The sequence below is a fragment of the Camelus dromedarius genome, chromosome 28, assembly GCF_036321535.1.
Source record: "Camelus dromedarius isolate mCamDro1 chromosome 28, mCamDro1.pat, whole genome shotgun sequence".
Lineage (NCBI taxonomy): Eukaryota > Metazoa > Chordata > Mammalia > Artiodactyla > Camelidae > Camelus > Camelus dromedarius.
The window spans coordinates 23,801,469-23,814,445 of NC_087463.1; the positions used below are offsets into that span (position 1 = coordinate 23,801,469).

At 38.3% G+C, this 12,977-nt stretch overlaps 1 protein-coding gene across 4 annotated transcripts in view; it reads right to left on the bottom strand.

The window, feature by feature from the left end:
- Positions 1-12,977, bottom strand: part of NETO1 (neuropilin and tolloid like 1) — an 80,069-nt gene that overhangs the window by 60,577 nt on the left and 6,515 nt on the right. For all 4 annotated transcript variants that reach the window (XM_064480432.1, XM_010998935.3, XM_031441750.2 and 1 more), the window contains exon 4: positions 11,759-12,007. In XM_064480432.1, the coding sequence (XP_064336502.1) occupies positions 11,759-12,007 (249 nt within the window). The remainder of the gene's footprint in view (positions 1-11,758; positions 12,008-12,977) is intronic.

A 12,977-nucleotide genomic window follows, 5' to 3' on the forward strand; every position in this document is an offset into this window, starting at 1 on the left:
CCACCTTCCCCGGCTGCTCTCCTGGGCTTCAGCTCGGAGCTGAAACAGCCTTTGCAATGTACCCACAAAGATGTCACACTGGTACTTCTTGTTTGACATCTTGAAAAACAAACAAGCATATTCTGTTCTTTTAATTCTGCAGTGTAAGTTATGACATAAGTACATCATTTGGGATGGAAACTTCAGTCATTTCTACCTCCTTTTCTCAACATGCACACCTGGGATGCCTCTAAACCCCACTGAGTCCGTATTTGCTTTCACTGCATCGCTGCGCACACTGCGCTCATCTTGGTTCTCACAATTTCTCACCTGTGTGATCTCTGTTTTCTGTGCTTCTGTTCTCTCTCTACTCAATCCATCCTCCACATTCTGATAAGTCACAGGCCTGCAACAGAGGCCTCAAATGTTGCAATTCAATTTAAAATATTAGTATATTTCCCACTTCTCCTGAAGTTATGTTTGTATCATTACCATGGCTTACAGAACCGTTCGTTCTCTGAATCAATCTCATTTCAGCATCTCTCCTTTCAGGGTCACACGTCTACCTTCCAAATGGTCTTGACTACCTGCCGTACATTTTATCAATTTTCTGTACCTGGTATCTCACTCCTCCTACCATCTTTGATTATTTAACTCCATTCAGTCATACATCAACTCATTTAGATATCCATTCACGTAAATTTCAGTAAACATCAGCTAATGCTAGGTGCTGATAAGGCACTAGGAGTTTAAAGATGTAAACCAAAGCTCCTTTCTTTTGAGAAGTTTGGTCTGATGGAGAGAAAGAATGTTTTTTGTAATGTACTTCACAAGGGCATGATGGAGCTCTGGCTGAGTCAGCACAGGAGGACGCAGGATCCATCGTGAGGATGCAGTGAGGGCTGTGCGGGGACATGGCACTAAGGGACAGGTCTCATGTCACATCCGGTCACACCCCAATCCATCCTTTAGATGCCAGGACTCTGCACACTTACCATGGCGCTCACTATTTTGGGTACAAATATTTGTTTCCTCAAATACACTGTAAGTTCTTCAAGACTAGATTCTGCATCTCAAACATTTTCATATCTCAGCATTTATTATACAGTCTGGACCAGTTATGGATCAATAATCTTCTACTGTGGTTGAATGAATCTATGAAATAATGAGTCAGAGGTTTAGATATGATCTCAGGGAATATCATATTTTGACTGTATCATCATTAGGTAACAAAATCCATAATAATAACGTGTCAAGTGCTGGTTACACGAGGAAACTGAAACTCCAAGAGATTAAGTAAATTGCTTTTGCGAAAGTCACATAAGAAAAAAGTTTCCAAGTCAAAATTTACACTCAGACAATCCAGCACTATGGCCCTCGTTTGACCATGTTTCATGAAGCTATTATATCTTTGTATACATATATAATATGAAAGCTTTAAAAAAAAAGCTATGAAATTATGAGAAAATGGATTTACACAGAGATGAAAAACTGAAGACCCAAATAGACAGACTATAGAAAAGATTCAGCAAATTGCCAATAGTCTCTGAAGGAAACTACGCATCCTCCAGGACATTTTAAAGGACTACCTAAAATAAACTTTGTAAAGTTAAATATGTATTATAAATTATGGCCTCAAATTACTAATATTTCCCTGATGAGGAAATATAGGTTACATTGAAAATAACTTGAAACCACCGAGGAACTTTTTTAGAACATGGGTACCTCGTAGGCATAAAAGAACATTTCATCCATAGATAATGAGAAAATATACCAAATCATATTCTTAGGCCCAATTTCCCTTAGGTTAACAGAAAGCGGGGCTTTATTGTGAATTACTTTATGATCTAGAACAGAACATATAAGTTGGTAACAGATGAAAAAGCTATAACCAATTCAAGCTAGACGTGAAGAGTTTAGCCCAAAGAACACAAACGCCAACAATGATACTTTGAATATTTTGAATATTTGAAATAAATATTTTGATATTTATTCATATCATTGCTACATTTCTATTAAGGGCTCATAAATAGTTCAGATGGAAATGATAATCAGAATTTTTTTCTAGAAAATGTGGGAGCAGACCAAAAAACGGGGCTGGAAGAGTCAGGAGGTACAACGCAGAGCCTAGACACTCAGCAGCCTGTGAGCAGAGGGCAGTGGGAGACACACTGTCCAGGAGCCATCAGGGAGGGAGGTATGCGGCCACTGCTCAGGTAACTAAAAGTTGCTGAGAAGGAAGGCGGGGGGCAGGAAGATGCAGAGTGGAACCAAGAGGATGGTAAACGAAGTGGATAGATGGAAATGATACAAACAGCAACACAGTTAACAACAGAAAGTAAGCATGGCTATATTGCTTTCCAATAATAATTTTCTTTTAATGGAAAATTAAGACGTAAATATTATTTGAAAATGGTTATTAAAGGAAAGTAATATGCACACGCAAAAAAAAGCTAGGGATAATTTTCTCGCCTGTTAACCAATTAACGACGACAGCAGATCTCTGCAAGCCTGGTTCCTTTTCACGGCCACGGAAACCCTCCATGTCTGGACTTTACCTGTGGTTGCCATGACAACCCTCATCTGTGCTTTCCTAGTTCATCAGCCCAGCCGCTGACCATGCTGCACAGCCCACTTGGTTTGCCCGCCAAATCCGCTAAAGGAAATACACTTCCCTTTCGGACTGCACCAGCGAGCATAATAGAGTCTGGGAATGCTTTAAGGTAGTGCTGCTTTCTGTATCTCATTTCTCTCTGAATCACTTGGAGAAATTCCTTGGGGCTTTGAAGTGCAAATTTCAAGAGAAAAGTTCCAAGGGAATAGAACGGGTCTTCTGATTTGGGTTATGATCAACAGACAACAGAACAGAAGTGACATGTGTATAACTAATATGTCCTTCTGCTTAAAAAAAAAAGTCAGATTTAGTTCCTTTGTAGCACACGCCCTGCTGATTGTGAACAGTCCTACTATCTTAAAATCACTCTGTAATTCTTGCGGTAGTCTGGTTGAAGTGAAGTGTCTGAAATCAATTGGAAAAGGAAAATGCCATAAGGATGCACTAAAGCAGAATTTCAAGCAAGTCAGCATAGCTGTGGAATGGTGGGACACTGGCCAACTGAGCAGGCAAGAACAGACAGCATCGCTCTTTTGAAGCAAAGGCATCAGGCAGATATGCCATGAAGAGGCAGAGCTTAAAGAGTGCCAGGTTCTGCAAATAGCTATTATTGCCACAAATAAAAATACCACCATCCCATGCACATCTCTGAAAAGGATTGCAAGTTGCTATTTTGTTGGGGTTTCTGCCATATTTATGCATAAAGATGGCATTCACATAAAATCAAAGGATATATAGAGAGAGAGATGTATATATACATATATAGAAATAGAATATCAATTTATGTATAGGAAAGTCCAGCTGAGAGGATTTTATTTTTATGTTTGGAACAAAAGTATTTTAAAATTTTAAACTGATAGACCCAAACTGTTATGATTTCTGTCCCAAAGGTGAATTCTTACATCGTTTGTTTAATTTTTACATTACTTCTCAAATCTTAACACATATTTTAAATGTTAGTCACTTGCTATATTAGTTTCCCTTTGCTCCTGTAACAAATTATTACAAATGCAGTGCCTTGAAACCACACAAATATATCATCTTACAGTTCTGGATGCCAAATCTGGACTGGGTTAAAATCAAGTTGATAAGTGGTGTTCTCTTTCTGGAGGCTCTAGGAGAAAATCCACTCCTTGCCTTTTCCAGCTCCTAGAGTCTGCCCACATTCCTTGGTTCATGGGTACTTTCCATCGTCAAAGCCAACAATGGGCATTTGAGCATTTATCACACTGCATCATTCTGCCACTGAGCCTTCTGCCTCCCTCTTCCAAGCTGAAGGACTTCTGTGAATCCTTTGGGCCCTCCCAGATAATCCAAAGTTGTTGTATTAAAGCAAGCTGATCAGCATCCTTAATCCAACGTACTATCTTCAATTCCCATTGCCATGTAATCAAATATATTCACAGATTCCAGAGATTAAGTCATAGACATGAACATATTTTTTTGAAAGGAGAAGGGTATTACTCCGTCTGCTACACATGAGTTTCCTATTGTTGTAGAATATGAATCATGGGAGGGAGGACAGGGTCTTGTACCTACTGTAGTTCTAGAGTGTTAGCACAGTAAATCAATAGGTATTTGCTGAATAAATGTAAGCGGCAAATACAGCCTAGTGGAGATTACGTTACTCTGTGCATTCACTCAGAATAGTTACATGAGCTATGGCATACAAATTCTAAAATGGGAAAACATTCTTGGTCAAGAAAAGAGCACTGTGGGTTGTTTTCCTGATAATTATTTTATTTGATGTGAGCATAAATCAAATAACAATAAGCCTCACACTTTCTGCAAATCATTGTGAAAGAAAATGTTAAAAAAGAAAAGCCCAGATTATAACACTTTCTTAGGCGAAATATATAGGACGTTTATAATTTGAAAAGCACACCTCTTGAGCATGCAAGAATAAGTTAAATGTTAGAGTTTTCTAAGGGAAGACTTTACCAAAAGGCCTGGTAACTATGGGCACCAAGAAAAAACAAGAGAATGCAGAATGGAGAGAGAGCACATGCATTCTTTCTTTTGTTTTGTTGCTTGAATGTTTCTCTTGCTCAAATAATACAATCCCTCTTTAGGACAATTTAAGTGAAGGCTGGATGCTGGTGCTTTGATGTTGGGACAAATGTGTGACTGGGTTCAAAGATGATGCTATGACGGGTCAATGCATGATCTTGGCTAGTCTGTAAGACACCTTTGTGAAGATCAGTACACAGTACCCATTTCTGGGTATGGCTCTGCTCCAGGGCATCTGGATGTGAATGGAATCAGCTCTTCTCTCTCCCTCAATCTAACGTCCTTAACATGCACAACTGTACACAGCAGCCTGGAGAGAGGGATGGTGTGGGTGACTAGAAGCAATTGGCATCACAAGAAAAAGTCAGAGAAACATGCGTGCGAGAAAGGAGAAATAACTGTGGGAGATCTAGAAAGAAATTAAAGTTTTCCCGTGAGTAGCACGTAAGTCACAGGTTCCAACCCACGAGATCATTATACACACGACTGATCATGTCAGTAACAGCAGGTTTTAAGAACAGGAAATGAAGCACACACTTTAGGCTCAGGTGGGTTGAAAAGGCAATTTTCATAACAGAGGTAGAGGGGAGGAAGACAAATCATTGCCTTTTGGTCACTGTGAATTGAAAGACACTCCAGGCAACATGGAAAAGGTGAATTTTAAAATTCATGCACCAGTAATGGTGGGATGTGGCTGATACGGTATTATCTCTTAATTAAATTTCTTAATATAACTAAACTAAAAGTACTTGCAGTATGTGATGTAATTAAAGTCATAATGTCTCCCCTCTGCAGAAGATGTGTCAGCACAGTGGTTATGTAACTGGTAAACTAGCAGTAGCTTGACCTCCACACAGAATTCATGAACCTGAGCACAACACATTTTCTCTAGACCATTGGTTTCTTTATCTTTAAAATGATAAGACTGAATGAGACATACTGCAAGGTCTCTTTCAGATCTAAAGAAAATACACACCTACAATGGAAACGTACCTGAGCGTCCACATGGTCCAGTCTCAGAGGTACCACATTCAAAAGCATGCAGTCCAGCAATTAATCATTAAATAAATATAAAAACACCTAAACACTTTTCTCCTCCTTTCCAGGAAAACACAAGATGAGGAAGGGATTCTTTCTGCACAGGAAGCTTCTTTAAAAAATCTTCCTTCTCCTTTGCCACTGCTTTCAATATTCTCTGTACAGATGGGAGCTAATCCTGGAAATTCTCTCTCCCACTCTCAACTTCTCTCCTGAACACCCACCTAGACCAAACAGCACTTTGTCTCTCTCTCTCTTTCTCATCCCTCCCCTAGAGTCTCTTTTGCATCGATCAGATCGACCAAGTCGCAGTCTAGGTGGATAAGAGTCCGGGGTAGATCAAATTGCCCCCACATGAGTATCTTTGCTACGTAGTACATGTTGGCAATTTTGTCCCTACTGTGACTCAAGTTTTTAACCTCATTTCTTGAAAAATCAGCCCCAAGAAGAAATGTGATTTTGTTTCATACATTTTTCATTTGACAGCCTTTGCTGGGGCTGAAATTAGAATATTTGGGGTCTACAGTGTAAGCATAATAGAAAGACAATACAATATTATCTGAACTAAATTTAGTCAATCTTTTATTTCTATGTGAAAAATAATGAGATGAAGTCTTTCTTTTCACTTTAGCCTTTAAACTTATTCTTTCATCTTTTAGTGTAAAATTCAAATTGAACTTTAGTTATTGGAGAAATGATATACATAGATGGACAAATATTCGTTTTCTTTCTTGCCAGAGCAAATATCTGAACTCTGATTATCTAGACAAGAAAATTTAGGAATTTTCAGCATGGTTAACATTCACACATACATTCCAATTTCAAATAGAAAGAGGAAAACCACTGCCTTGGATAATTAAAGTAACATCGAATCCATGACAATATTTTACCTAAACAATATATTTCATTTAAGATGCATAGAAATCATTTTAAAACACTGAATTTAAATCACCGCACTGCAGTGTATCCTTTCCGTTGCCTTTGAAGTCAATCAGCGCAGAGTTTGAAAGGAGGCTAGAAACTGGGCAGAATGTTCCTAAAACACTCTAGGCTCCTCAGATGAAAGGTGCTACTTAAGGACAAAGTATCATAATGATTTCAACCTATTTAACAACTCCACTGACTTTCACGCCAATCCCTAACTCGACCTCACCTATTTGGTACTTAGAGGTAAAATCCTCAAGTTAAATTTCTCCAGTGGGGTGCGTGTAACTTTGCTTCATAAAACAAGTTCAGAAAAAAATAACATCAAAAGAGGAAGATTCCAAAAACATCGCATTCTATGTCTGTAAAGAGGATAAAATCCTTCCATTAGGAGAGAAAGCACGAGGCTAACACTCTTTGTTCCTAAAGAGATTGGAAGAAAGGGTTACTTTCTGCAAGAGTAGAACATCCTGGGTGTTCTTTCTTTTTGGTTTTTTGGAGGTTTGTTTTTCGCAATTTCTTTACTGAGGTATAGTTAATGTACAATGCCGTGTTAATTTCTGATGTGCAGCATAGTGATTCGCTTCTACGTGTATACATATATTCTTTCTCATATTCTGTTTCATCATAGGTTATTACAAGCTACTGGATATGGGTCCCTGTGCTCTACAGTAGGTAGGACCTAGTTTATCTGATTTGTTCTTGATATTGAATAAAGTCCCTGATAACGCCTCTGGACTGGGGATACAGTAGATGGTCACATGTTTTCTTCTTAGTCTGTATTTTCAAGTAGCAAAGAAAATTGCGACTTGGGCACAGTGGGCTGTAACAGGGAAGAGTTTTTCCCTACTTAAAAGGCATTCTCAGTTTGAGTTAAAAAAAAAAATTGAGGATTGTGGAGAAATGGTATTTCCCCCTTCTAAAAATTCATTCCAAGTTCAAAAATCATTGAAAAATACATTTTAAAATTCTAATGAAGATTCATTTAAAATGGCCAACTATGGAATTTCCTCTCTTTTAATTTATCTTAAATAATTTTTATTAATATAAGTAGTACTGAAAACAATATAGCATCCTTTTCAAGAATTTGAGCATCCCTGGTAACGCTGATAAATTTTCACTGTATCTCCATCTTGGTCCCTTCAGTTACTTCTCATCCCCTGACCCCTCACGTCATCTAGGGTAATCATTGTTACAAGTTTGGTGAATATTATTATAGTATCATTAAAGTAATTTTATTATAAAATATTTTCTCATTATTCATTTTTCTACAATGCATTTGGCTTAAACTTTTTTTAAAAGAAAAATACTATTATTAAGATGAGAAAATAGTATCGTTCTTTTTCAATGAACACTTTTATATGTTTTCTTGCTAAATTATTTGTGAGTTATCACATTTCCCATCATGGAACTTGTAACCTTTTCAGTGACTCTGAGCTCATCTCTCTTAAGTGGGAGAGTGTATGTTGAGGACAGCGCACAGCACGACCGTGTTTACACAGGAAAAAGAGGTCTGCCCAGTGGGCACTATTCAGGGGCCTCCCACCAGGGATCTGAGTTCCTTGGCCTTTTTCAAACCTCACCCTGTCCTTCATTTCTGCAGGCCCCAAGGTTTGACCGACCAGCTGACTTCTTTCTAACTGTTGTTCAATCTCATAAACCTTCTCGTGCTGCTAGACTGCAATCCTAGGTGATTCATCACTGTGCTGTGGGCCCGGGAAACGGCACAGTGCCCAGGAATAACCACAAGCCTTGAAAGAAAACCTGCAGAGTCATCAAAATGTGTCAGAAGACATAGGAAAACCCTTTGAGGAGTGTATCTGTGGCATCTTTCTGGCTCTGACTTCCTACCTCCAAGTCCACACATGACCTCCCATTGGCTAGTTCTCATCTACCACCAGTCCAGAAGCTCAGCTACTAGGAACACAGGAGCTAAGGATTACAGAGCTATGTTTTAAACTTGAGTAGAAAATAAAGTCAAAGACATTCAGATACTAAGAGATAGAAACAAGGTTTAAGGTAAGAGTTGACCCAAATTAGTGACCCGGTCAGGCAAGTTGGCAGCTCAAGAGTGGAGAGGGCAGCTGACCATGGCAGTCTGAGACCTTGAGCATCACTGGGAAAATGATCCATGTTATGGAGATGAATTATCATGTCCCTCAGCTCGGATGCTATTGTGTGTTGAATGATGAAACTTCCATATTTGGATTTCATACTCACTACACAATCATTTTCATTCAACCTGGATACCCATGTATGTTTGCATACAAGAAACATTGAGCTTTGTGATTCCAAGAATTCTTACTGAAAATGCACACATGTTTACATGTGTGTATATGTGTACAGGTATGTGTATGCGTTTACACGTATATACACATACTCAGTCTTTTTAGCAGGGCTAATGTGATCCATTCCTAGGAGTGGATACATTCTCAGTGTGTTGACATCAAGCTTCTGAGACTATAAATTTAGCTCTAGATCCCAGTTTGTGGCAAATTCTCAAAAATAATAAAGATCATGTGCCCTTCCCATGGCTATTTCCGCCCTAACATGTCCGTGACTGCCATTAGAAATAACCATAACCCTCACGTGGAGACCTGGGCCCGTTTAGATGAACCTAACAAGGAAAAGTGACATTATGTAGGTATGTTTCACACAATCACCCCCCCAAAAAATCAGGGAAAGAGCAGCTGTAATGTCAAAAACCTGGGGCATTTGTTCTGTCAATAAACTATGCCAAGCCTCCTATACTTTTGAAGAACATGGGATCAAACTGATAAAATATTAGCTATAAATAGTTGAGATCTTATGGGAAGTGAAAAAATTCATAAATATGCATTGGTCGGTAATCAATCAACCTTCAAACAACCTTGTGAGGTAGTCAATGTTATCCGTATTTTACAATAAAGATATTGAGGCTTAAAACGGCAAACATCACGTCCAAGGTTCACAACAAGCAAGAAGTAGGAAAACCGGAACTGGGAGCCCAGTTTGCTTCCAAAACTAGAGTTCCTCACAGCCGCACTGGGTGGGGTCCGGTGCTCGGGGTGCTCTGGTGGGCAGGTCCCCTCATCATGTGCATTCCTCAAGATTTCAGCAATGCTTTATAACTTAAATCAGTAAGTTGACTTGAGGAAATCTGCTCGCTCCATTTCCCCAAATCACCACATGAAGCGGACTACCAAACAAATTTAAGCCCAAATTAAACTAAAACCTGCCCGAATCCCTATTCCCTAAATGCCATCTAAATCACCACTAAGCCTTGCCCCCTTCCTCTTTCATTAACTAAGCAGCTTCCTCAATATCGCCTCTTTCTGGAATGACTTGTAGATTATGGTGCCACCCAGGCAGTGGCCTGGGGCCAGAGCATGCCAACTTCTGCAGGCATGGAGGTTTACAAGTCTCCCTTTTATGGTCTTCCTTTGCCTTCAGATGCCACGTGTAGGTGCCCCGGTACACTTTACTCTGTTTATCCGGGTGACACAGAAGCCTCAGTCCATCCTTAACTCATGGTTAATTTCATGGAATCATCTCCTCACATCCCCTTCTGATTCACTTGTTCCTGGTAATAAAAATCTTCCCCGTCTATCTTCCCCGTCGCATCTTACTTCATGTAAGATGACTCTCATGAAACAAGGAGCAAGAAGAACAGTGCACAGGAACAGAAAGGGTTTTCAAAACCTAGGATATCAGATCGAGCACCACCACTGATGTATCTCAAGTGGAGCTAGAAACGTGGATAGCATCGCTTAAGTGGATAAAGTATGTTGGCCGACCCTACGATCCTTATGAGACTAACATCACTCCCATAATCACCAACCTCAAGAAGAAAATATAACTTACAAAAGCCCAGACCATACCCTGTGCCATTATCTTTAAGGTCCTGGTTTATACTCAAACTTACCAGTTAATAAAAATATAAATATATATATATACATACATATATACACATTTCCATTGACAATTCCAGCCCTAGTAAAATAATCTCAATGTTTTACACTTCTTTGGAACACGTCAGTTAGTTTCATTGTCACCTGCAAAATACCCATGACTTCTGCAACCGATCCGATATTAGCAAAGCATAATAAAAACCAGTCTCTTAGTCATATCACAAAAAATATTCCTAATGTTTAAGGCGAATGCATGTGGTACAGTTAATATCCGTCTTATCTAAATTACTGTATTATTAAGCCATAATATAATGAAAATCATCATAAATCTTATATTATTCTAAACAATGTTATGCTTGAACTGAGCATCATAGCCCTGCTCTGACGCTACTTCTGTAACTTAGAATAGAAACTTGAACAAGTTTTACATATATTCCAATTTAATGTATTATCTGTTATAACCTGAGTAAAACAATATGTACAAACTTGAAAAAATATGTAACTCTATATAAATAACGTGCTTTAGGTAATTTGAATCATTTTTATTTTAAAAAATGACTTTATCAAATCTCAAATTACTTCAGCCTGATGTTCTTGCAGTTTAAAAATGTGGTAACTATTTTTGTTGTAATAAATAACTCACCCTAAGTAAGGCAGTCAACATTACAGACCCTTTTTAATCTTAAACAGGTTAAAAGGAAAATTAACACAGAATGGATAATTATGTAATAACAGATAATGCCTGCCAGGCCTTGCAAATGAATATTTGGCTGCAATGAGGTTCATTTGTCCTTTCATTGCAACTTTTAGAAATTTGCATTTCTAAAAAGAAATTAGACTGCTTTATACAGTAAGATCCATTTGCTTTAAAAGTTATAATTTTCAGAACAAATGAATTTTTTACTCAAGTTCTCCAAAGATCATTTTGATGGATACATTTTACAATATTGCAATTGCCTTTTCAAGTTTTCTGGGATTCAATGTATAATTAATCTCTCTATTACAGACTGTGTCTCAAATTACATGTTTCAGCATAATGTAAGTCCCATCAATGAACTGTGTTGCTGATGACCATGTAGACCCCTGAGTCTCCAGGCTTTACCTCTACTGCAGGCTAAATTTTAAGAAAAAATTATTTTCCTTTCAGAATTTATGAAACAAAAAGAGAGAGCATTGTAGGTTTGGTTTTAAATAGAACTGGGAACCTGTGAAAAATTGTGAAGTTGTCTTACAAGAGTTTTCATACTATGACAATAGACCAAGGAAGAAAAAGATAAAAGGGAAAAAACAAGCCACCACTTACCAGGTGTGAAATTGTACCGAGCTGAAAATCCCATAGATTCCAACTCGCCATCAGCAAAAAATTTAATCCATAGAAATCTGCCGCTGGATTTTATTACAGGTGGATTTTGTTGTCCACAAAAACGTCCAATTATTGGAGAAAATCCAAAAGGTCCATCTCGAACTTCAATATGATCAAATTTGCACTCCCAAGACGGTTCAATAGAGTACTTTTCATCAAAGTAAAGTTCAATGCACTGTCTTGGGGCAGCTGAAAAAAACAAGAAGGAAAAACTATGTCTAGAAGGTCCTTTTTAAAGCTGTAGTTCAATTTTTATGATTCTACTTCAGATTTTAGCTAAATACGTTCTATCAAACTTTGATCACGATACGCATAGAAACACAAAGCAGGTTTTTTACACTTAGCAGTCTAAGAGATAACATTTTTATAAGAGTGTCTAAGGATGATTCTTAAAACTGATGATGTTGAATATTGTTCTGATATAAAACTGGCCATTATAGTGTCTAATACAGTATGAACAAATCGCAGTATTTTTGTGAAAGGCTGTGAACTCAGGTTTAAAAAGTAGAGAAGCATCTTTCTGTCACTTTTCCCATATCTCTGGGAGAACCCAGTCTGAAGGTCAGAAACCCCCTGAGATTTGTCCAGCAAGGAGTTACACAATCGAGAGTCCCAGTCAGAGGTCTCGATCCGATCAAGGTGTGTATCCAAGGATGTGAAGAGTCATTTTTCTAGAACACAGGTCTTATCATGTCACTCTCAGGTTTAAACTTATTCACCAACTCTCTATCAGCTTTAGGAAAATGATCAACGCGCTGGACATGTAGGTTTTCTGAAAGTGTGCTACAGCTCAAACCACCAGGGTCTTTTCACCCTGTGCACAGCCCAAGCTCAGACCCCTTCAGGCACATTATGTGTCTTAAGATACTGTACTCTTTCAGGCTTTCCTGTGTTTTCCCACTTTCTCAAGTGTCTATATACCTCCAATCCAACTCCTGTTTATGTGGGAAAAACTGCTTTTAAAAAAAAAAAAGCTCCTCTCTAAATCTACTCAGTAAAGATAAAAAAATCTATCCATCTTCTTTTTTTCAGCACTCAAGCACAGTACTTGTCTTTGTGGATTTCCCACAAAGGGTCATTGTTGAGAGAACTGTAAATAGCATATCTTCATAAACGTGTCAATAGCGCTCTAACAATCACGGAGGAGCCTGCTAGGGCG